General features: G+C 42.7%; 1 protein-coding gene across 1 annotated transcript in view; it reads right to left on the bottom strand.

Annotated features, from left to right (window-relative positions):
* LOC124804618 (regulator of nonsense transcripts 1) overlaps positions 1-25104 on the bottom strand; it is a 129089-nt gene that overhangs the window by 59414 nt on the left and 44571 nt on the right. Inside the window, exons 6-8 of the mRNA XM_047264820.1 lie at positions 10716-10888; positions 10393-10600; positions 10148-10307 (exon numbers count right to left, since the gene is read on the bottom strand). Coding sequence (XP_047120776.1) covers positions 10148-10307; positions 10393-10600; positions 10716-10888 — 541 coding nt within the window. The remainder of the gene's footprint in view (positions 1-10147; positions 10308-10392; positions 10601-10715; positions 10889-25104) is intronic.

The raw sequence follows: 25104 nt of genomic DNA, 5'->3' as shown, positions 1-25104 counted from the left end.
AAAGACAGGTAAGAGGCCATAGGAAGGGGAGCGTTCATTGTAGTTGACAAAAATATTGTCTCTACTGAAGTCAAGGTTGAGTGCAACTGTGAAGCTGTCTGGTCACATAACATATTTAGGTGAAATCAAGTGAATTTTTTGATGTTTTTACCGGCCATCAAATTCTGCTGTTACAGTTCTAGAGTCATTCAAAAAATGTCTATTGTCAGTAGTGAGGAAATAACCAGATCATATAATACTAGTTGGAGGAAACTTTAACCAGCATGGACTGGGAAGTCCATGGATTCATTGCAGGGGGACACAGATAGACAGTCATGCAAAGTACTTTTAGACATGTTTTCTGAAAATGTTTCCTTAGCAGCTCGTTCGGCAGCCCAAATGTAATGGAAATATCCTAGGCCTCATAGCTACAAACAGGCCTGACCTTACTGGCAATGTCAGCGATCATTATGTCATTATAATAACTATGGTTACAAAAGTTTGTAAATCAGTTAAGAAGGCTAGGAGAGTGTTTCTGCTAGAAAGAGCAGGTAAGCAGTTGTTAACATCTCACTTGCACAATGGATTGACATCACTTAGTTCCAGTAAGGCGGCTGAAGAGGAATTATGGACAAAGTTTAAGCAGACTGTAAATTATGGTTTGAAGAATTATGTGCCTAGTAAGTGCATTAAGGGCAGAGAAGACCCACCATGGTTTAATATCTAAATTCGGTTCGAAAGAGAACACACAAGTGACGACAAGCAAAGGTTAATAGATATGTGTGCACATCTGAAAAGATTTATGCACTAAGCATGTAACTACTACCACAATCTTACCATAGAAAAAGATCTGGCAGGGAACCTGAGAAAATTCTGGTCCTATGTAAAATCACTATGTGGGGCTAATGCTTTCATCCAGTCGCGTGTTGACCAGTCTGGTGCGGTGAAGATAGCAAAATGAAAGCCCAAGCTTTACATTTTCTGCTCAAGAAATTGTTGATACAGGAGAATCGTACAAACATACTGTTGTTCGACCATCAGACAGACTCTCATATGGACGACATAGTAATAAGCATTGCTGACATAGAGAAACAACTGGAGGACTTAAAAACAGATGACTCACCAGTTCCAGATGGAATCCCAAATTCAGTTTTTCAAAGGGTACTCTAAGGCATTGGCCCCTTACTTAGCATGCATTTATCATGAACCTCTAGTCCAGCACAAAGTTCTAAGTGACTAGAAAAAAGTGCACACGACTTCCGCGTATAAGAAGGACAAAAGAATGGACCCACAAAATTACAGACCAATATCCCTAACATCGGTTTGCTGCAGGACAGTTTAACACATTCTCAGTTCAAATATAACACTTCTTGAGACCAAGAAGCTTTTGTCCATGAATCAGCATGGTTTTAGAAAGCATCATTCATGCAAAACTCAGCTTGCTCTTTTCCCAAATGATATACTGTGAACTATGGATGAAGGGCAACAGGTGGATTCCATATTTCAAGATTTCCGGAAAGCGTTCGACACAGTGCCCCATTACAAGCTGTTAAGGAAGGTGGAAGCATATAGAATAGGTTCACAAATATGAGAGTGGCTCTAAGACTTCTTAAGTTATAGAACACAGTATGTTGTCCTAGACGGCGAATGTTCATCAGAGACAAGGGTACCATCAGGAGTGCCTAAGTAATTGCGATAGGATCGCTGTTATCTATATACATGAATGATTTTGGCAAACAGGGTGGGCAGCAAACGGCGGTTCTTTGCTAATGATGTGGTGCACAGTAAGGTGTCGTTGTCGTGTGACTGTAGGAAAATACAAGATGACTTAGACAAAATTTCTAGCTGGTATGATGAATGGCAGCTCACTCTACATGTGGAAAAATGCAAGTTAATGCGGATGAGTAGGAAAAACAAGACCATAATGTTCACATACAGCATTACTAGTGCCCTGCTCGACACAGCCATGTCATTTAAATATCTGGGCATAATGTTGTGAAGCGATATGAAATGGACCAAGTAAGTGAGGATTGTGATAAGGAACACGAATGGTTGACTGATTTATTGGGAGCATTTTAGGAAAGTGTGGTTCATCTGTAAAGGAAACCACATATAGGATGCTAGAGTGATGTATTCTTACTGCTCGAGTGTTTAGTATCTATGACAGGTTGGAATGGAGGAGGATATTGAAGCAATTAGAGGTGAGCTGCTAGATTTGTTACTGGTAGGTTTGAACAGCCTGCAAGTATTACGGAGATGTTTTGGGAACTTAATGGGAACCCCTGAAGGAAATGCAAAGTTTTTTTGAGTAACATTACCGACAACATTAAGAGAAAACACACACACACACACACACACACACACACACACACAGGATGAGAGTGACACCACCCTTTCCAGAACTGCTCTGCTCTGCAAAGCGAGGTTTAAAATTCACACCAGCAGTGTGTATTTGGTTGAAACTGGCAGAATGGCAACCTGCTGAATTGCAGGAGGTTGTCAACATTGTCACTTGGATGCATACCTGTTCTTCTTTGAATAGTTCAGAGGTGTGTGTGTGTGTGTGTGTGTGTGTGTGTGTGTGTGTGTGTGTGTACTATATATATCTAGATGGGTATAAGCTGTCAAACTATTTCGTAATAGAGATAAAAACTGAAAAATAAATAACTGATACAAGCAATAGATAGCATTTTGGTCTGAGCTGCTGGAGCTGGCAGTCATGTGTACTTGTTTGTGTTAACGAATGATGTGCACTTCTCTTTCTTTTCCTGACGCAGTGTGTGGCCAAATGTTTACAACTTAAACATGTCATCTTCACAGCAAGGAGCAATCTGTCTTTTCCAACATTGTCAATAGATACAAAAGAGATACTTTATAGTGATTATATAATATGAAAAGAAATGAAGAAAAATATGTTTACAACTGATAAACAATGGAGAGGAGACAAACTATATCGCTGACTCTGCAGTAAATTTGATTTTTGCTTGAAGTTCTCATAATATATGACAAAAAGAAAACATCTGCAGTTATTATGCCTATTTTGAACAACTCTGCTATTGTAAGTTAAATATTTAACATTTTTTCGTAGGGACACAGGAGGTACATCATATTGTGAGGGTGAAGGAAAGTTGGTTGTATTATTAGTGCAAGTCAGTGACATAGTTACGGTCTGACTGCACAATGCTGCATGGTGTATAATTAAATCAAAATAACCAGGCTGGCTACTCAAACATGGAAATAAAAAAAATTCTTTGGGCATTCCAGACGTGAGGAGAAAGAGTGTCACGAAGTTTTCGATAAATTAATGAAAGGGGGGAGGTGGGGAGTGGGAGCAGTTTAACACAATAATGACTTCTTTCCTCTCACCTGAGCTGTATACCACCTACAAGCAGTAGTTTAACAACAGTTTTTAAACGTCAATAATTTATATGGAATAAAATTCATATAATTATCACACTTTGATACATTAACTTTTTTTAAATTTATGATTTATAAAGTTCAATAGAACTCCATTTCAAGGTTAGGTTAAAAAAGTAAAATTCCTGAGACTTTTTTGAAATCTCTAAAATGCTCCAAGTTTGCCCTTACTTTTCTAGGTAAAATTTAGTACCCTGAGAATTCCAGGTTTTCCAAAACAGTTGCAATCCTGATAACTATTTCAATGATTACTGTGGCATATCACATATTATTATTGACTCATAGAAAGTAAAAAACATGTACACTTACTAACTTGCTATCTGGATTAGGCTCTATCAAAACATGTTGAACAATCTGGTGATTTAAAGCAGTGCTAACTTTTACTAGGAGGCCTTCATGCATTAAAAAGAATACTACAATTCTTATGAATCATTAGGCTGGAAAACTGAAGTCATCTGCTTAATCCAATTTGTATAGTAACTGATAGACTATAATATTGACTATAATGACAATGAGTTGCTTTTGGAACTGGCCAACTCATACAGATACCTGGGTGTAACACTTTGTAGGGATAGGAAATGGAGTAATCACATAGGATCAGTCTAGGGTAAACCAAGTAGTAAGACTTCGTTTCATTGGTAGAATACTGGGGAAGCACCATCAGTCTACAAAGGAGACATATCGCTCCCATAGGGATCACAAGGATAAGATTAGAATAATTACAGCACACACAGAGACATTTAACAATATTACTTTCTGCACTCCATAAGTGAATGGAATGAGAAGAAACCCTAATAACTGGTACAATGGGACGTACGCTCTCCACACACTTCACAGTGTTTGCAGAATATAAATGTAGATGGGTAATAAAAGAAAAAGGGATGATATTGATGAGTTATACTGGAGTCTGCACTGACATAAGTTCACAATTTAATATGAGGAATTCAAACACATAGAAGTGGTACCCTAACAATAGTTGGATCTTTGCACTAGTTATATATCAGTTACACAGGGTGTTACAAAAAGGTACAGCCAAACTTTCAGGAAACATTCCTCACACACAAATAAAGGAAAGATTTTATGTGGACAAGTGTCCGGAAATGCTTAATTTCCATGTTAGAGCTCATTTTAGTTTCGTCAGTATGTACTGTACTTCCTCGATTCACCGCCAGTTGGCCCAATTGAAGGAAAGTAATGTTGACTTCAGTGCTTGTGTTGACATGCGACTCATTGCTCTACAGTACTAGCTTCAAGCACATCAGCATGTAGCATCAACAGGTTAGTGTTCATCACAACCGTGGTTTTGCCGTCAGTGCAATGTTTACAAATGCGGAGTTGGCAGATGCCCATTTGATGTATGTATTAGAATGGGGCAATAGCCGTGGCACGGTACGTTTGTATCGAGACAGATTTCCAGAACGAAAGTGTCCCGAGAGGAAGACATTCGAAGTAATTGATCGGCGTCTTAGGGAGCACAGAACATTCCAGCCTATGACTCGTTACTGGAGAAAACCTAGAACGACGAGGAAACCTGCAATGGACGAGGCAATTCTTCGTGCAGTTGATGATAACCCTAATGTCAGCGTCAGAGAAGTTGCTGCTGTACAAGGTAATGCTGACAACGTCACTGTATGGAGAGTGCTACGGGAGAACCAGTTGTTTCCGTACCATGTACAGCGTGTGCAGGCACTATCAGCAGCTGATTGGCCTCCACAGGTACACTTCTGCGAACGGTTCATCCAACAATGTGTCAATCCTCATTTCAGTGCAAATGTTCTCTTTACGGATGAGGCTTCATTCCAACATGATCAAATCAACATGTGTGGGCTGACGAGAATCCGCATGCAATTGTGCAATCACGTCATCAACACAGATTTTCTGTGAACATTTGGCCAGGCATTGTTGGTGATGTCTTGATTGGGCCCCATGTTCTTCCACCTACGCTCAATGGAGCACGTTATCATGATTTCATACGGAACACTCTACCTGTGCTGCTAGAACGTGTGCCTTTACAAGTACGACACAACATGTGGTTCATGCACGATGGAGCTCCTGCACATTTCAGTCGAAGTGTTTGTACACTTCTCAACAGATTCGGTGACCGATGGATTGGTAGAGGCGGACCAATTCCATGGCCTCCACGCTCTCCTGACCTCAACCCTCTTGACTCATTTATGGGGGCATTTGAAAGCTCTTGTCTACACAACCCCGGTACCAAATGTAGACACTCTTCGTGCTCGTATTGTGGACGGCTGTGATACAATATGCCATTCTCCAGGGCTGCATCAGCGCATCAGGGATTCCATGCGACGGAGGGTGGATGCATGTATAGTTCCCGGCCAAAGATATCCGTTTTGTTTTCATTTGACATGAGAGTAAACGAGGGGGAAATAGCAAAATCACTAAATGTAAACACGGGTCATGGGGAGACTACCCACTATAATTCAGACTGCTCTGCGGATCAGCCCCGGATCTATAATACTTGCGAACAGGGTATTAAATAAAAAAAAAAATAAAAAAAAAATAAATAAAAAAACAAACAACAACAACTCGCAATTAATAGAGGATGGGATTATTTGTAATCGGGAGAACAAGAACTCTTCAGAAAATTTGCACTTTTTATTGCCTATTAGATAATAACTTGCTGTTTTGTGTGATATAAAATTAAATATAGGATACATAAAACCAATAAAGACGATAAGCAAGAAATTACACAATTCTTCAATCCTTAGCTCCTAGCCTTTTTTTTCTCTCTAATCTTGCTACAGCTTTGCAAGGTGTGCTTTCCTTTCTGCGAAAGAATCTGTTACTTCATCAAATTTCGTCAAACGTTTTGCTACATGAAAAATCGAAATGTCATTATCTAATACCGAAAAAGCTGTTAACACAAGTAATACCCCAGACTGGTGTGGTTTCTCGATCTGATTACGTCTATTTTGTCACTGTCTGCTAGATAAAACAAAATAGGGCTTTCTAATATGGCAGCAATTTTTTAACACACCAAATAAACGAGACTGTTTTGACACAAATGGCTATTTTTACAACAAGACAGAATATAAATCATGAAGTACCAATATCAAATGCCTATTAGGCCTACTACAAGCAAAAAGCTTTAGGTTAGGAAATAGTTTCAAATTTCATTCATACGCATTAGTTTCTGAAGCATGAGATCGAAAAGTAGTATTACGAAATTTTTATATAAATTTTGAATTGTCTTATTCTTCCATAATTTTTGTGATGTCCCCGTTTCTTCTCCTTCCTCGTTCTAACAAACAATCTTGTCATCACCAATTCTGTAGCTATTCCTGCCATTGTCAAAATTTATTTTCCGAATAACCTCACTAACCCTGCCAGAATCCCAGGTTTAGTTATCCTGTGATTATTTTCCAGTTAGGCACTATTACGTGTTCGTACAACACGTTTTCTGCGTTACTTCCAAAATAGAACTTAAGCGGCTGCTAGCCGGGGGCTGTACAACTGGTCCTTACTAGTACAGCGATCAGGCCAAAAATTTTCTGTCAAAATTTGATTTTCTTGGATACACCGAGAAGATAATACGTTATCTTTCTCAGCTGTTATTCCTGTCAGTTGTTTATTTCCATTCTGGTAGTCTGAATCTATAGATTTCGCTAGTAATTATAACAACGCTGATCATTCGCAAACCCTATCAACCACACAATCAGACAGCGATTAGCATTCATCCGTTCGGCTTTACTTCGCTCAGCTTGTATAGCCCCGTCCCCTTTTGTCTGCTTGTCTGCTGAAAGTTTATTTCTAGATGCGACTAGGATTCTCCTGACAGACATCACGCAATAAAAAATCAACTTACGATTCATTCAGAGGGTTGGTTTGTTTGGGGAAGGAGGCCACACAGCGAGGTCATCGGTCTCATCGGATTAGAGAAGTACGGGGAAGGAAGTTGGCCGTGCCCTTTGAAAGGAACCATCCCGGCATTTGCCTGATTCATTCAGAAATCAACTTAAAATGTGTTCAAAAACCAACAGGGAAGCGTTTCAAAAATCATATGAATAATCGATAAATAAATGTGCTCAGGATGCTAGGCGATTTGTGAAACAAGTTCTTTTCCTCAAGAATATGAATTTGGCACCCCCTTTTGCTGGTAGCATCTAGATGCTTACTGCAACTGCTTGCACAGCCAATGGCCACACTCCTGCAGCCAGAAGCGGGAGAATCTACAAGTCAAACGCGACTCAACTGCGCATGCGCACGAGCCCGCTCATAACTCTAAAACGAATCCAATGCTAACAGTTGTGACTTCACGGCAGTTTGTTGTTATGAAGCACTGCATGTCTTCTTAAAGACTGACACATTTTGCTGTTGGCAGACACTTGCATGAGCACTGTGTGTCGTCGCCGTATATGGTGCACTTCCTTTGCAATTTAAGTTATTTTCGTTTGTTTTCTCTCGTTTATGTTTTATTGTTGAAGTATTATTCTGCAGTAGCGGGATACAGTAATATCCTTTGTTAGAGTATCGTTCTTACCAGTCAGAATTCAAAGAATTTAACTGAAAACTAACACAATGAAAAATTCCCGGAATTCTAAAAAATTCCCCCTTTTTTACCCGATGAAAAAATTCCCGGGTTTTTCCCGGATCTCCCGGTTGTCCCGTGACGTATACACCCTGTATAAATGCTCAAAAGAAGGTCAATAAGGTGTTTAAGATATGACGGCCTTCGTTGTCCTAGCACATCAATTACGGAAGACAATGTGGAACAAGTGAAGAAAAGGTTCTGGAAAATTATTGAATCACTGTAAAAGAGGTTGCTGATGATACTAAATTATCCTTTGGCTTATGCCATGTATTTTTTTTATGTTTAGGGCATAACGTCTAGCAGCAAAGTTTGTTCTGAAATGGTTGAATTTTGACCAAAAACGACGTCGTGTAGACAGTGTTCAGGAATTGCTGAATGAAGTCAACAACAAACCAAAACTTCTATGAAAGGTTACAACAGATGACCGAACATAGGTATATGGCTATCAAGTCGAAACCAAGGCATGATCGTCCCAATGAAAACTGCCTGAGGAGCCAAGGCCGAAAAAACCGTTACAGGTATAACCTATCTCAATACACTTTTTCTCTGATTGTTGCTTCATTTGACAGAAGAGGTACCCAACCTCATTTTGCAGCAGGATGGAGTCCCGCCACATTGGCATAACTTTGTAAACAGCCACTTCAATGAATATCTTCCACAGCACTGGATTGGTAATGCTTGGTCAAATGATGTTCCGTGCACGTTGTAGCCCTTGACCTTGCACCTATAGATTTTTTTTCTTTTGAGACTGTGTGAAAACATGGTTTATGCACCCTTATCTGCGAAGGACTTGCAGCAGCTAAGGCACTGGATTGTTGGCAGGGGTAACTCCATTGATCGGGCTACACTGGAAAAGTCAGGCAGAAACTGCAGTACCTGACAGGCATCTACCGTGCCACAAACAGAGCTCAGATTCAACATCCGTTAACATTCACAGAAACTGAGGGAGTTTCTTTCAGTCTATATGTGGACTTCTGAAACAAAGTCGTAACTTCAGTCACAGGACTTTGTTCCATTCATTTTTAATCACCCTGTACTTTTCATCGTTATGAACCTAAATGTGAGCCACTATTAAGTAAAAGGAAACAATGGGCATAACAACAACAATTTCGCTATTCACTGATTGGAAAGAGGAAGAGAAAATATATTTACTAGCTGGTTTTCTATGAGCCAGTTAACTGTCGCCTCCCTGGTAAACTGCAGGAGAGTTCATTGTTTCATCTCATTAAGTAGATTAGAAAGAAAACATCAAGTTTTGTTTCCCTCACATAGATGCATGCACATGCACGCATATAACCTACAAATGAAGGAAATATAGAACTGAAAAGCAGAGGTAAAATAAAATAAGGTATACCGACAGTTTTGAGTGAAGAATTAAAGCAAACAACAACAAATGGGACATCATGTGAGAAAGTTCAGCTGATTATGAATGAGTTATTCTTCAACCTTTGACTAAGGTTCATGAGTAGGTGCATAATTAATTTAAGTACTTCAACTCTCAGTTCGATATCAGAGTGTGGATGTATAGACCCCCAAATTAGCATTTTAGGACAGCAACTTTCCCTCTTCATGAACTGTTTTTCCATTATCTTGCCTACAATTAATAAATCTACTACTCAGGATTCTTCAACTGGAAACATTACCAACTTCCACATTTTAGTAACATCATGTTACTAAAACATCTAGCAGCACTGAACCACACTGCATGTAAATTAATTTTCTCAACTGAAAAGGTGCAACAGATATGTAAAAATGCATGCATTAGCGTAGATTTAACAAACTTTTCACACTCAATTCTCTCAGAAGCCCAACTTATTCACAGATGGTTGTCACATCACTAGTGGACTTCTATGTACATCAAGAATGCAGAAGTAAGAGGACCTTTGCCTTAAAAATGAATGAAAAGTGCTCTTCGTGACATGGATAACTTAGTAGTTGAGACAGACAGACTTACCAGTATGTCCATCTTAATTCAAAGACACATTCAAGGACGATGCTTAAAAATAATACAGACATATACAACATATTACTATTGTGGGAAACAAGGCTGAAATCACCCACACTTCACAAACATTAACAAAGACAAAGGCCACCATGTAATGTTTACTACATTCTCAAAATCATACCGAATGTTCAGTTTGGGAAAATTTTCCCTCAGAAAGGCTCATTATATTTGTTAAGAGTGGCAAAACTAACCTGTGATCTGTTGAGATCTGGAAGATGTGGAGCAGAAAAATGTTTAGGCAAATGGCAACGAAATAACACTTCATCAACTTCATGCCCAAGTAAGCGATGATAAATGTAAGCAGACACAGAGGAATCATCCATTGCAAATTTTCTTAGTGCCTGCTGCATTCTGCAGACAAAAATTACAATACAATAATTTAACTTTACACGTTTATCTAATACAGATTGATAAAATATAAAGTTGCATGAAATACCTATCAAATGAAGTTGACTTCCAAATGAAATCTACAACAAAATGTGAACTACATTCAGTTGGTGCACCACTGTTGTTCTTCAACTCAATACCCACTTCTTCACCAAAGTTGTCTGGTATTTTTATGACGTGACCAACACCAGACCACGGTTTATGCATCTCTCCCAAGTAACGCAGTCTCAGTTCATCACCATGCATGAGCTTCATGTCTGCAATTTCAATGCATAATTTAATTCTCAATTTTGAAATTCAGTTCTGAACTGTTAGTACTCGAAAGTACAGCTTCTACAAACATAGTTTCAAACAGAATTAGTTGCAACATACCACCATCAGTTTTTGCCAGTGTGAAGTACGCAATTATTTTTTTGTTCAAGCCAACATCCCATCTAACTTCTATATTCTCCTGTGTCTGAGACTCTTTCAGTTTCTTGTCATAATCAGCTTCCAACTTGACAAGAGGTCCAAATATATTCTGATACTGATAGCCATCTTCATATCTAAAAATAAAACAAAGAAACCATTGTTAGAAAAACTAAATCTAAATTTTCACACCAGTAATTATTAGTTAGGAAGTGATAATAACACAGATTTTCTTATCATCTCAGAAGATGTGTTCGGAGTTGGATGGCTTACACCACATGCTTGGAATTTACGAGAGCTGATTAATGCCAGTTTGTAGACACTTTTAATCTATACTAGTAATAAAATTGTAAAACTACTGTGTCTGTCAATCTGTTTCAACATGCTAATCTGCAAAACTACTGAAACAATTTACATAGGGCTTTCATGAGTCACTTGAGCACTGCTTGGGCCAACTTTAGTTTTATTTCATCAAAATGACACAAAGAAAGAAAAAAATAATAAAGAATTAGAAGAAATATAATAATTTTTAAAAAAGAGAAAATTTGAAGTTTTAGAAACTTTTTTCAGGCTAGGTAGTTTGGATGTTTACTTTTGTGATGGCACAGTGCACCAGAGAACCACTGAGTGCACTGTTAATTTTTCAGATGTTCAAGTCAGTGATACAATTAAGTGCCACTATCTTATCTTTATTAATACAAACTACTGTTGAATTTCCTTGGCTAGGATACACAAACTTACTGATTTCACTTATGTATTAAAATCTTAACGAAATTGTCTTGTTTCTTTCAATAGGTTTCATTTATATTTGGCTTCTTGGCTAGAAATAACTAATTTACTGAGGAAGTGATGCTATAAGGGTTTGGTTTTTACTGATTGATGGGTAGAACCCTAAAAAATGGTGGTATGTAAAGGCCCTTCTTTAGCTTCTGTTTCAAAGCATTTTTTTTTTTCCTTTTTATTTTTTAAGGGCGCAAAGACAATTGAGGTCATAAAGTGTCCATCTCATAATCTTAGAAGATCAAGATGTAAAAGAAACTGAAAATTACTATACATTAAGCCCAATTGACAGAAGGAAACAAGCTAAAAACAAGGTCTCCCCTTCGGGGAAAGTTCCACAAATTAAGCTGTAGAGAAAGCGGAGTTCTTGAACTGAAGATTAAAAGTCCTTTGCCATACTGCTAAGATGGATAAAAAGTGAAACGCGGTCAACAGCCAACAAGTCATTCGCTACAACAACCGATACCTCAGACGGTAAACACACACTGGAACGTAACCGGTTTAAAAAAGGATATTGAACCCAGAAATGGCAAAACATCAAAGGTCGATGACAATGAGCACAAAGTGTTGGGGGATCACCACTTAACAAATGGCGATGGCTAAAAAGACAGTGGCCAATACGCAACCTTGCTGAAATGATCTTGCGATGAGAGGTCCAGGAGGTGGTCAGCCAAGCTACTGGGAGAAGTTAAATTCCCCGCAGTCTGTTCCCGTTGTACTGGTTATCTTACTGGTTTCTTAAGTAACTGAAGAATTGTTTATAGAACCTTACAGGGTTAGTGTGGTAGGACAGCACACTCACCACGTGTTATTGGTTTCCATTCAATAAGCTATTTGAATGGGAATAGTAAGTCCAGTCCCAGCACAATTTCAGCACGAATTTGTTAGTAGTTGCTGAAAGATCACATACCCAGTAACTGCAGATCTTGTTTGTCTAGGGGGTTTCATTGTTTTCTTTGTCTGCAAAATGATCATTCCAACATCAAGCATGGCCTGGGTTTTCTTATGTTTAAACAAACTCCACTGGATTGGCAATACTTTTTGCTAAGCATTATATTTATTCAAACTTTTTGTTCCGAACTACACTATTTGCAATGAAAGTTTGCACTTCTTAACATTTTTAGTATGAATATTGATTATCTAACTCCGCTATCTACAAAAGCACTACTGTCTTCCTCTAAGACTGAAAAAGAAGTGGCGGGCAAGCTAACATGTGTCCGGAAGTTGCAAATATTCCATTATTTATTACATTACAAAAGAACATATTCATAATTAAATTAATAAAATAAGCATGTTTTCTGGCAACATAATACAGTCATGAAATTACTTCAACTCCTTACTATGGGTATCATACTCTTCACTTTAGATGAACCTTATTTCCGATGGTCGATTACATTACACCGTGAAGAGAAGACCAGTGGTGATGTTAAAGTGATACCATCAGCTGAAAGACGGCAACACGGAGAGCATCCGAAGGAATGACAAAGTTAGCAGGCGCCAAAGTAGGAAGACTGGAAGACTGCAGCATCAGTATCATCATTTCCCCTTAGATGGACATGACCAGAAACCCCAGTCTTTCCAGAAGGAAATGGTGCAGGCAGCCTCATGTATAGTGATGGAGGATACCAGTTCTCTAATAGGTGTTGTAGGCTTTTTCCAAATCAAAAAACATTGCCACCATTTTCTATTTCCACAGAAAACCATTCATGACATTGGTTAACAAAGTGACAAGGCGGTCAACTGTAGAACGGCGCACTCTAAATCCACAATGTGCAGTGGTTAGTAGATTGCAAGACCCGAGCCACCATACCACCCAGCCATGAATCATACATTCCATCACCTTGCAAACATAGCTGATGAGAGAAATAGGGCAGTGGTCAGAAGGAAGGTGTTTGTCCTTACTGTGCACAGGTATTAGTATGCAGTGGTTTTGAAGCGGACCAGAAGGAAATGTGAAAGGTCAAAATAGATGTGATTACACAATTTTGTTTCTTGAAGGCAGGAAACAAATGAATGCTGTGATTCGAGAAAAGCAGCCATAATTCCTTCTTGTTGGATCTAATGCAACAAATTCACACTGCAAGTCACAGGTTAGAGTACTTTTCCTTCATCTGGATCTCCACTCATCGAGATACACGGGACACTCACAGGATGAGGCGGCATCGTCACCATTACAAATGATACAGTGGGGGCGAGGAGGTGGCCAATCGTCCTTGTGAGCATCTCTATAATAAGTAACACATTTGGCTGTGTGTAACAGAACACATGGGTGTGGTTGTCATGTTAACACTGGTAGAATGCATCAGCTTTGGAATGTACGGTTGGACTGTGATAACTTCATAGCCTGCCTTAATCTTCAATGGAAACACTACTTATTCAGATGTGAGAAAAAAAGTGAGAGTAGGCACTAAGTTTGCATCAACCTTTTTCATTACCCAATGGACCGCAGTGGTGCCCTGATCAGAGATATAATTTTGGACTTCTCCCTCTATCAGACCAAGAAGCAGCTGAGTGTAAATAATACACGCAAAGAATCCAGTGTACAATGGGCCTAACATGAACGGGACAACCACTTATGAGCAAATCTGTAAGCAGTTATTGGGCTTGAAAATCACAATTGGTCTCCAGAAGCAAAGTCCCATTACGTAAGCAAGAGCAGGATTTCATAGGGCCCACAATTGCAGCAACACAAGGAGGAAGAAGAAACACCTCAAATGCCAAAGTGCAGGAAGGGGAGGAGATAGGGAACGAGGAAAAAGCAGACGAGGGATTGTTCCAATGCCGTGTTACCAAACCTACAGAACACATTCCTGGGAGTATTGAAGACATGTTCTCCAAGGTAGGGGAAAAGAATACCAGGGCACAAAGACTTAGGATCTACAGTAGCCAAGCATGAACTCAGCGGAGAGTGGCGAGCCTCCTGGCAGAAAATCATGGGCATGTGACTAGTGCAGAAATATAAGAACAGGAAACTGTTGACACTAATGACCAACAATGTGTACCTACACAAGAAATCAATAAGAGACCAAATTATTGTTATAGGTTTGTGATTTACTTCCAATTATGTTAACTGCCACAATTTATCATAACACGTATGGTGGTAAGCGATAATGATAAAAACAATGAAATCCTACCAGTTAAAAAGTAATTTTTTCACATTACTGAAAAATACACAAATGAGAACTTCCAATAAATGCCTGAACATGTCACACCTGTCACAGGATGAAACAGTGAGTAACTGTGCTCATTTAATTTACAGCACTGTTGACTGACAGGCCTCATCCTCATTAAGCCCTTTCACTCCAATCCTTTGCAACCGGTTTCACACTGTTTCCAACAATTCATTTAATTGTGAACTCTCAGGTACATTTTTTAAGTATCCAGTCTAATTTCATGCACAAACTTTTCCTTGATTGTCATCCTTTCAGACTGCTAATGGTAAAAGTGTATCCACTTATTTGTCAGTTACCACCACAAATAACCGAGCAAGTTGTCAACAGAACATTCTCATAAACTAACAAAGCAGCTGATTACTTCAGGTAGTAGCCAACTCCAACACTTCCTATTACTTCTACTTTCTTATGACTACACTTTAAATAGTTGTACATAAAAGACTTTTTTTAAGATTTTCTCCCTTCCTCAAAATTAGGACAAGAAGTAATTTTTAGAACAACACAAATCAAAACGCACAATTTTATTTTTATTTTATTTATTTATTTTATTTTTTTTTTTAGCACTTTGGCTGTGTGAAATTATTCACCAAGAGTTTACTGTCTAATATAAGAGCATTACTGAAGGATAAAAACCATAACCACAAGCTACCTAACTATACTCGAATCCTTATTTTAACTAAAAAATATCTTACATGTTAGCTACTAGGGATGTGCTAAATTGTAACTTTCCGATACCTGCGAACACTATATTTTTGGTAACTGTGATTCTTAGTTGTGATTAGTTGTAGTTTAAAATCACAGTAAATTAATTCATAATTTGTATTTCTCCAAACTCTACAATGCTATTTCTGTGACTTGCACGATTTCTGTTACTTATGAAATTTCTGTGACTTACACAATTTATTACAATATACAGAAGTCACGTTTGTCCAGAGAGAAAATTTCATCTCAACAAAACAGTCAGTAGAAAGCAGATTTTAAATTTGTTTTTCCTATGGCTTTGATTTTGTATTAATGGAGCACATCTGAAAATATTAATAGTGGGGCGTTGAGAATCTTAACGTAAATCGCCACACAGTACAGTAGATATTCGTGTTTAGAATATTGATTCTAACCCCTTTTTATGTTCTCCGATATCTGAACCCCATTATCAGTCAATCCATATAAAGGTAATTCAAAATACCATTGACAGCAGAACTGAAGTAGTTGCCACAGCATCTTTAGACAGACTGTCTTTGTCAGAAGAAACGATAGTTTGTGAATGAACTTCATGAGATTGTTTATTGCCAAGTGCGAAACCATCCCAATCTATTGTTTTCATTATCAGAAATATCAGCACTTTTACACTGCAAATTATATTGGTAGTTATTAGTAGCAGTAGAAAGGTTTAATAATAGTCATGATTTTTGAAACAGTTTGTACTTCAATTACTGGCTGCTGAACATACCCATCCAAACCTAGGAGACTATCATGAAGATTCAGGACAACTCTTAAAGAACTCGCAGCTTAAGTGGGCCATAACTGACAAAATAAGGATGCAAAATGAGTACTGGAACAGTGGGCCGTTGAAGTCATTATGCAATGTGAAAGGGAAGATAAATAAATGTGAAATATGATGAGAGTGAATAACAAAAACTCGCTTCTCCCTTTGTGTAAGCATCTCACACCCCAAAATTTTCTGCATTGTAGTTACTGATAAAGTGAAATGTAGTGTAGCCCGAGGTCTAGGTTAGGTTAGAGGGTTTTCTGGTTTAAGACTGATGTTCTGCAAGTGAAAATGGTGGGAAGTACCGACTTCCAGTTAAAAGTTGATATTGGGAAGCTAGTACCAAGCCCTGATGGAAAAGGAGGAAGGGGAGCGGGACGAGTAACATGTCATTAAAAAACCTTGGTTCATCTGACCCAGGTGTTGTAAGGGTTCCTTGCCAGGATAACGGCGAAAACCCCAATGGCAATGAAAGCCGAAATGCAGATCATAGCAACAGAGGACCTGACAGAAGAGCCAAACGTTATAAAGCATATACAGGCTCTTTCAACATCCAAACACTTATTCAAACTGGTAGATTACAGAATGTTACTAGAGAACTCAGACAGAAAATTCAAGTCCTTCCACTTTAAGAGATTAGATTCACCAATTTGAAAACAACTACCGTATCTTTAAAAGCAAAATGGACAAGAAAATATGCAAAGGAGATGCATTGTTTCACATGGCCTTTATTGTGAATAAAGACATTGTTGATTCTGTTAGAGATGTAAATCTAACCCGCAATAGACTAATGATCAAATGAATGAAGCACACCCACAAGACATAGATAATTATTAATGTTCATACACCTATAAACATTGACAACAAAAAAGAACCTGAGAAAACAGAAAATTTTTGGGAAAAAGATCTGTAGCACCAACCAACTCCATCCTTACACTCTGCACAGTTCCACTGTAGCATTAACTTATGTGCATGTATTTAAATCATTTTTATATTAATTCCAATGCCATTTTGACAGTGTCTTTGAATCCATATCAATATTTCACCATCTAGTTTTGGTCATTTTGCATTCAGTCCTGTATCTGCACATTTAGTATACCTAATTTTTTCCTGCTATCCTTTACTATGGCGTCAATTACAAATTTTTTTTTTTTTTTTAAGGGGGCAAAACTGCTATGGTTATTAGCGCCCGATCCGTGACTTAGGAAACAGTAAAAACCGAAAATGGAAACCAGCAGCAATGGGAACGAAACTCAAAAAATTGGAGAAACTAAAAACAGAAGGAAGGCTTAAAAATCCACTACAGAAAGGGTTTGGTTGTCCCCAAAAAAGCTTCAAATGACTGACGTCATTTCACTGGCACTAATAAACTCGAGAACGCGATCGGCCGTGCGCGTGTCATCCGCTAAAATTGACGATATATCAGGCGACAGCTGTAGACGGGCGCGTAACGGAGTAAAATAGGGGCACTCAATTAAAAGGTGTCTTACCGTCCACAGCTGAGAGCAGTGGGGACAGAGTGGGGGAGTATCGCCACTTAAAAGATGTCGATGGCTAAAAAGACAGTGCCCTATCCGGAGTCTAGTTAAAAGTACCTCCTCCCGACGACGCGTTTGGGAGGAAGAGGTCCAAGCACAAGGAAGAGCTTTCACATCCCACAATTTATCATGGGGAAGTGTCGACCAATGTGCGTGCCATAAAAGAACAACACGACGACATAAACCGCTCCGTAGATCGGCGAAGGGAATCGATTGAATAGCTGGCCGAAGAAGAGAGACTGCAGCCTTGGCCGCTACATCGGCCACCTCATTTCCACAGATACCAACGTGTCCCGGGAGCCAGAGGAATGCCACCGAGACGCCCCCCAGGTGGAGCAAGCACAGACAGTCCTGAATCCTGTGGACCACAGGGGGACAGGATAAAGAGCTTGGAGACTGAGGAGAGAGCTGAGAGAATCTGAGCAGGTAACATACTGTATCCGCTGATGGCGTGGAGAACAGCGTAAAGCTCCGCAGTATAAACTAAACACTGGTGGGGAAGCCGAAATTGAATTGGGGTGTCGCCAACAATATAGGCAGTCCCTACACCTAACGATGTTTTCGAGCCATTGGTGTAAATAAACGTGGCTTCCTTCATTTGTGCACATAGAGCAGCAAATGCCCGACGATAAACAAGTGAAGGGGTACCATCCTTGGGAAATTGACAAAGGTCACAGAGCAGGCAGATCCGGGGACAGAGCCAAGGCGGTGCTGTACCCCAAGTTGTCAAGAAGGTTTTAGGAAAGCGGAAGGAAAGAGAATGGAGCAGTTGACGGAAGCAGACTCCTGGTGGTAGTAGGGAGGAGGGGCAGCCTGCATACCCTACATCAAAGTAGGCGTCGAAAAAAATGTCATGGGCTGGATTAGCAGGCATGGAACACAGATGGCTAGCATAACGACTCAGAAGGACTGCTCGCCGATTGGACAGCAGAGGTTCAGCAGCCTCAGCATAAAGGCTTTCCACAGGGCTGGTGTAAAAAGCTCCAGACACTAAACGTAATCCACGGTGGTGGATGGAGTCGAGACGACGAAAAATAGACGGCCGAGCAGAGGAGTAAACTATGCTTCCACAGTCCAATTTCGAGCGCACTAAGGCGCGATAGAGGCGGAGAAGGACCACTCGGTCCGCTCCCCAGGAGGTACCATTCAGGACACGTAAGATGTTGAGGGATCACAGACAGCAAGCCGAAAGATAGGAAACGTGGGAGGACCAGCACAGTTTTCTGTCAAACATAAGACCCAAGAATTTAGCGACGTCCGAAAATGGAAGGTTGACAGGACCTAGATGTAAGGAGGGTGGAAGAAACTCCTTACATTGCCAAAAATTAACACAAGGAGTCTTACTTGGAGAAAAACGGAAGCCGGTTTCGATGCTCCTAGAGTACAGGCAATCGAGACATCCTTTAAGACGTTGTTCAAGAAGGCTGGTCCGTTGAGAGCTGTTGTAGATCACAAAATCGTCCACAAAGAGGGAGCCCGAGACATTAGGAAGGAGACAATCCATAATTGGATTTATGGCAATGGCAAACAGTACAACACTTAGCACGGAGCCCTGGAGTACCCCGTTTTCTTGGGAGAAAGTAAGGGAGAATGTAGTGTTCACCCGCACTCTAAATGTGCGCTCCGCCATAAATTCGCGAAGAAAAAGGGGCAGCCGACCTCGAAAGCCCCAAGAGAACAGTGTGCGGAGGATGCCTGTCCTCCAACAGGTATCGTATGCTCTCTCCAGATCAAAAAATATTGCTACTGTTTGGCGTTTCCAGAGAAAATTGTTCATGATATAAGTGGAGAGAGAAACAAGATGGTCAACTGCAGAACGATGCTTTCGGAAACCGCATTGGGCAGGTGTTAAAAAGACTGCAGGACTCCAGCCACCAAGCTAAACGGCAATTCACCATACGCTCCAAAACCTTACATACACTACTCTTGAGAGAAATGGGGCGATAGCTAGAGGGGAGATGTTTGTCCTTTCCAGGTTTTGGAACAGGAACGACGATAGCTTCCCGCCATCGTCTGGGAAAAGTACTGTCGGTCCAAATTCGATTATAAATTCAAAGGAGGTAACGCAGACTATGGGTTGATAAATGCAGCAACATTTGGATGTGGATACCATCCGGTCCTGGGGCGGAGGAGCGAGAAGAATAGAGTGCATGTTGGAGTTCCCGCATGGAGAAAGCAGTATTATAGCCTTCACAATTTTGAGAGAAGGAAGCAAGAGGTTGCACATCCGCTGCACGTTTCTTCGGGAGAAACGCTGGCGAGTAATTTGAAGAGCTCAAAATCTCAGCAAAGTGTTTACCCAAGGAGTTAGAAACTGCGACGGGGTCCACTAACGTATCACGCGCGACAGTGAGCCCAGAGACCGGGGAGAAACTAGGCACGCCTGATAACCGTCGAAGCCAACTCCAAACTTCCGAGGAGGGAGTGAAGGTGTTAAAGGAGCTAGTAAAGAGTTTCCAGCTTGACTTCTTGCTATTGCGGATGACGTGACAGCATCGCGCACGGAACTGCTTATAGCGGATGCAGTTGGCCAAAGTAGGATGGTGGCGGAAAACGCAAAGAGCACATCGCCGCTCACTTATTGCGTCACGGTATGCCTCGTTCCACCAAGGAACTGGGGGGTGCCGGGGCAATTTGGAGGTGTGTGGTATTGAACGTTCCGCAGCTGTAAGAGTAACGTCTGTAATAAGTGTGACCTCATCGTCGACGCTAGGGAAGTGACGGTCATCGAATGTCGTTAGAGACAAAAAAAGTGTCCAATCGGCTTGGGCAAACTTCCAGCGTCGCGGGCGCATATATGGCAGTTGAGGTGGTGGTTGTTGGGATGTTTAAGGGGGACTAAACAGCGAAGGTCATCAGTCCCCCATTCCAAAATCAGGCGAGCCGAAAATCTACGGAGCAGGTAAAAACCGAAGGGGGGGGGGGAGACGTCCCCCCCAGGCGCTAAAAGAACACAAATGCAGCAACAAACACTACAGACAAGAACAGGACAGAGGAACACCAGACAGAAAGAAACAGAAGAAAGGAGGATGGCCGGAGACTGGTCGACTGACCACGAGAAAAAAAAGGCAAAGAGTCAACCATCTCACGGCACACCAGAACAGCAACAGACACAAGGACAAAAGACACGGAAAGGGAAAGGCGCAGGACTTCCATAAATCGAACCATAAAAAGGACTACTACGGATAAAATGTAAAACATTGTCAGCCATGGAGGCACCGTCGGATAAAACCAAAGCCAAAGTGCCCGGGAGATTAAAAGACTGCCGGAGTGTGCGCAGTCGAGGACACTCCAGCAAAATGTGGCCGACCGTCAGCCGGGACCCACACCGACACAAGGGGGGATCCTCCTGACGCAACAGATGGCCGTGCGTCAGGTATGTATGGCCGATGCGCAGCCGACACAGGACTACAGAGTCCCTGCGAGAAGCCCGCAGGGAGGAACGCCACACATCGGTCGTCCCCTTGACAGCCCGCAGTTTATTCGGGGCTGTCATGCCACGCCACTCAGCAGCCCACATCCCAATCAGCTTACGGCGCAACACCAGCTGCTGGTCGCGAGCCGTAAGGCCGATCTCCAAAGCCGGGGCGTCGATCGCCCCTTTGGCCAGCCTGTCTACATGTTCGTTCCCTGGGATGCCAACATGATGGCGGAAACAGACTCCTGAATGGAGGACACCAGAGGAGAGGAGGGATAGCAGCGGTCGATGGCCTGGAGGCTGCTCAGGGAGTCACTGCAGATCACGACGGACCTACCGGAGCAGAAACGCATATGCTCAAGAGCGCGCAAGATGGCCACCAGCTCTGCAGTAAAAACACTACAGCCAGCTGGCAAGGAGCGCTGTTCAACATGGGCAGCGTGAGCAAAAGCGTAGGCAGTGCGACCATCAACCAGGGAACCATCAGTGTAGACAGGCTCACAGCCCGGAAATGAGGCGAGGAGCGCAAGAAAACGGCGACGGAGGGCCACAAGCGGAACCGAGTCCTTAGGTCCCTGTGCCAAATCCAGACGGACGGACGGCCGGGACATACACCAGGGAGGCGTAGGTGTACGTACCCGGAAGGGAAGCAGAAGAGGGAATGACCCCAGTTCTGACAGCAGGGACTGGACACGGACAGCTACGGAAAGCCCAGACCTAGGTCGCCGTTCGGGCAGATGGAGGACCATAGCAGGGAAAAGCAGGCGACGATTGGGATGGTCTGGCGAGCAATGAACGTGGACAGCATAGTCGGCGAGCAGACGATGGCGGCGAATCCGCAGCGGGGGAACCCCGGCCTCCACCAGTAGACTATCCACGGGGCTGGTGCGAAAAGCGCCAGTTGCAAGCCGAACCCCACAGTGGTGTATGGGGTCTAACAACTTCAACACAGAGGGGGACGCTGACCCATAGGCCAGGCTCCCATAATCAAGCCGGAACTGCACAAGGGCTCTGTACAATCGCAGCAGCGTGCAGCGATCTGCACCCCCAAGACGTGTGGCTAAGGCAGCGGAGGGCGTTTAGGTGCCGCCAGCATTTTTGCTTCAGCTGAGTAACATGAGGAACCCATGTGAGCCGGGCATCAAACACGAGTCCCAAGAAGCGGCAAGTGTCCACCACTTCAAGCAGGTGGCCGTCGAGGTAAAGTTCAGGATGAGGGTGGACCGTCCGACGCCTGCAGAAGTGCATAACTCGAGTCTTGGGTGCAGAGAACTGAAAACCGTGAGTCAGAGCCCATGAAGCTGCCTTGCGAATGGCGACTTGCAGCCTGCGGTCGGCGACTCCCGTAGTCGTGGAGCTAAATGAGATGCAGAAGTCGTCGGCATACAAAGAAGGAGACACCGACGACCCCACTGCTGCAGCCAGACCATTAATGGCCACCAGAAATAAGGAGACGCTCAACACTGAGCCCTGCGGGACCCCATTTTCCTGTATATAAGAGGAACTAGAGGTGGCACCGACTTGCACCCGGAAAGAGCGGCGCAATAAAAAGCTTTGAAGAAAAGCCGGGAGCTGACCACGAAGACCCCACTCATGCAACGTGGCGAGGATGTGATGCCTCCATGTTGTGTCATACGCCTTCCGCAGATCGAAAAATACAGCAACGAGATGCTGACGTTGGGCAAAGGCCGTACGGACAGCAGATTCCAGCCGCACCAAATTGTCCACTGCAGACCAGCCCCGATGGAAGCCACCCTGGGATGGAGTGAGGAGACCGCGCGACTCAAGGACCCAACACAAACGCCGCCCCACCATACGTTCGAGCAATTTGTACAAAACGTTGGTGAGGGTAATGGGACGATAGCTGTCCACCGCCAGCGGGTCCGCACCGGGCTTCAAGATGGGGACAATAAAACCCTCTCGCCATTGCGACAGGAACACGCCTTCGCTCCAAATGTGATTAAAGATCGCGAGAATGTGTCTCTGGCTGTCCCTGGAGAGATGCTTCAGCATCTGCGCGTGGATGCAGTCTGGGCCTGGTGCTGTATCAGGGCAATCGGCAAGGGCAGCGAGGAATTCCCTCTCGCTGAAAGGAGCATTGTATGTTTCAGAACGACGCGTGTGGAATGAGAACAGCGTCCGCTCGGCTCGCTCCTTGAGAGAGCGAAAGGCGGGGGGATAAGATGCAGTCGCAGAGCTCTGAGCAAAGTGCGCGGCAAGCCGTTCAGCAATGGCGGCAGCGTCCGTGCAGACAGCGCCGAGCTAGCGGAACAGTACCGACCGTAAGGTCCAAATGAGAGAAATTTGTCGTGAAGGCAGACAAAAATGTAGGGATCCCAGTGTTGAGGCAAACTAGATCCGCTTGGTGGAAGACGTCAAGTAATAGTGAGCCACGTGGACAAGGATGTGGAGATCCCCAAAGCGGGTGGTGGACATTGAAGTCCCCAACCAGCAAATAGGGGGGTGGAAGCTGACCAAGAAGATGAAGGAGATCAGCCCGTGCCATTGGTGTGCACGATGGAATGTATACAGTACAAAGAGAAAAGGTATATCCAGAAAGGGAAAGACGGACAGCGACAGCTTGGAAGGAAATGTTTAAGTGGATTGGGTGATAATGGAGAGTATCATGCAGAAGAATCATGAGTACTCCATGGGCTGGAGTGCCTTCAACAGATGGGAGATCAAATCGGGCGGACTGAAAATGGGGGAGAACAAAGCTATCATGGGGACGCAGCTTTGTTTCCTGAAGACAGAAGATGACCGGCGCGTAGGATCTTAACAGGATCGACAATTCATCCCGATTGGCTCGAATGCCGCGGATATTCCAGTGGATAATGGACATAGGGTGAACAGAAAATGGAGGAATCTGACCAAGGTTGCCGTCAACTCAACGACTGCTCAGAGCTTGCGACAGACAGCATGGAATGGCATTCAGCCGAAGGCAGAAGATCCTGATCCATAGGTTGTTCAGGAGCAGCCCCTGCCACCAGCGATCGGCCGGTTGATCGGCCGCCAGCAGTGCGCCTCGGCGACACTGAAGACGGCCGAGGGCGATTTCCGCCAGGTGGTGCTGTAGATGGGGCACGCCTTGGTGGAGAAGGAGATGAACTGGGTTTCTTATTAGCCTTCTTGGAAATATGACGTTTAGATGAAGGAGGAACCGATGGGTGTGAACTTGGGGTACGTAAAAAATTTTCACGAGTATGCTCTTTTTTCGAAGTCTTGGTGTCTGACTTTTGGGCTCAAGATTTTGCAGAACCCGATGAACGGTGAGCCATAGAGTGCGCAGGCGAAAGTGGTGAGGTTGAACGGGCGATCTTTGCGCTGGCCGATCTGACGACCGTGGCACTGAAGGTGAGGTCGCAAGTCTGCGTGGCTGCCTCCTTTGTTGGTCGAGGAGAAGCAAGGACAGTGCTGTATTTTCCTGTCTGAGGCACGGTGGGCTGTCAACTAGCGAATAATTTTCGAGCAGCAAAGGTCGACACCTTTTCCTTCACTCTGATTTCCTGGATGAGCTTTTCGTCTTTAAAAATGGGGCAATCTCGAGAGGAAGCAGCATGGTCACCCATACAGTTGATGCAGCGAGGGGATGGAGGTGGACAAGCACCCTCATGGACATCCTTGCCACACGTAACACATTTGGCCAGATTGGAACAGGACTGGCTGGTGTGATTGAACCGCTGACACTGATAGCAACGCGTAGGGTTTGGGACGTAAGGGCGAACGGAAATTATCTCATAGCCTGCTTTGATTTTCAATGGGAGGTGAACTTTGTCAAATGTCAAGAAGACAGTGCGGGTTGGAATGATGTTCGTGTCAACCCTTTTCATAACTCTATGAACAGCCGTTACGCCCTGGTCAGACAGGTAGTGCTGAATTTCGTCGTCAGACAATCCATCGAGGGAGCGTGTATAAACAACTCCACGCGAGGAATTTAAAGTGCGGTGCGCTTCAACCC

The sequence above is a fragment of the Schistocerca piceifrons genome, chromosome 7 (genome assembly GCF_021461385.2).
Source record: "Schistocerca piceifrons isolate TAMUIC-IGC-003096 chromosome 7, iqSchPice1.1, whole genome shotgun sequence".
NCBI lineage: Eukaryota > Metazoa > Arthropoda > Insecta > Orthoptera > Acrididae > Schistocerca > Schistocerca piceifrons.
This window is presented reverse-complemented; position numbering and strand designations above follow the sequence as displayed.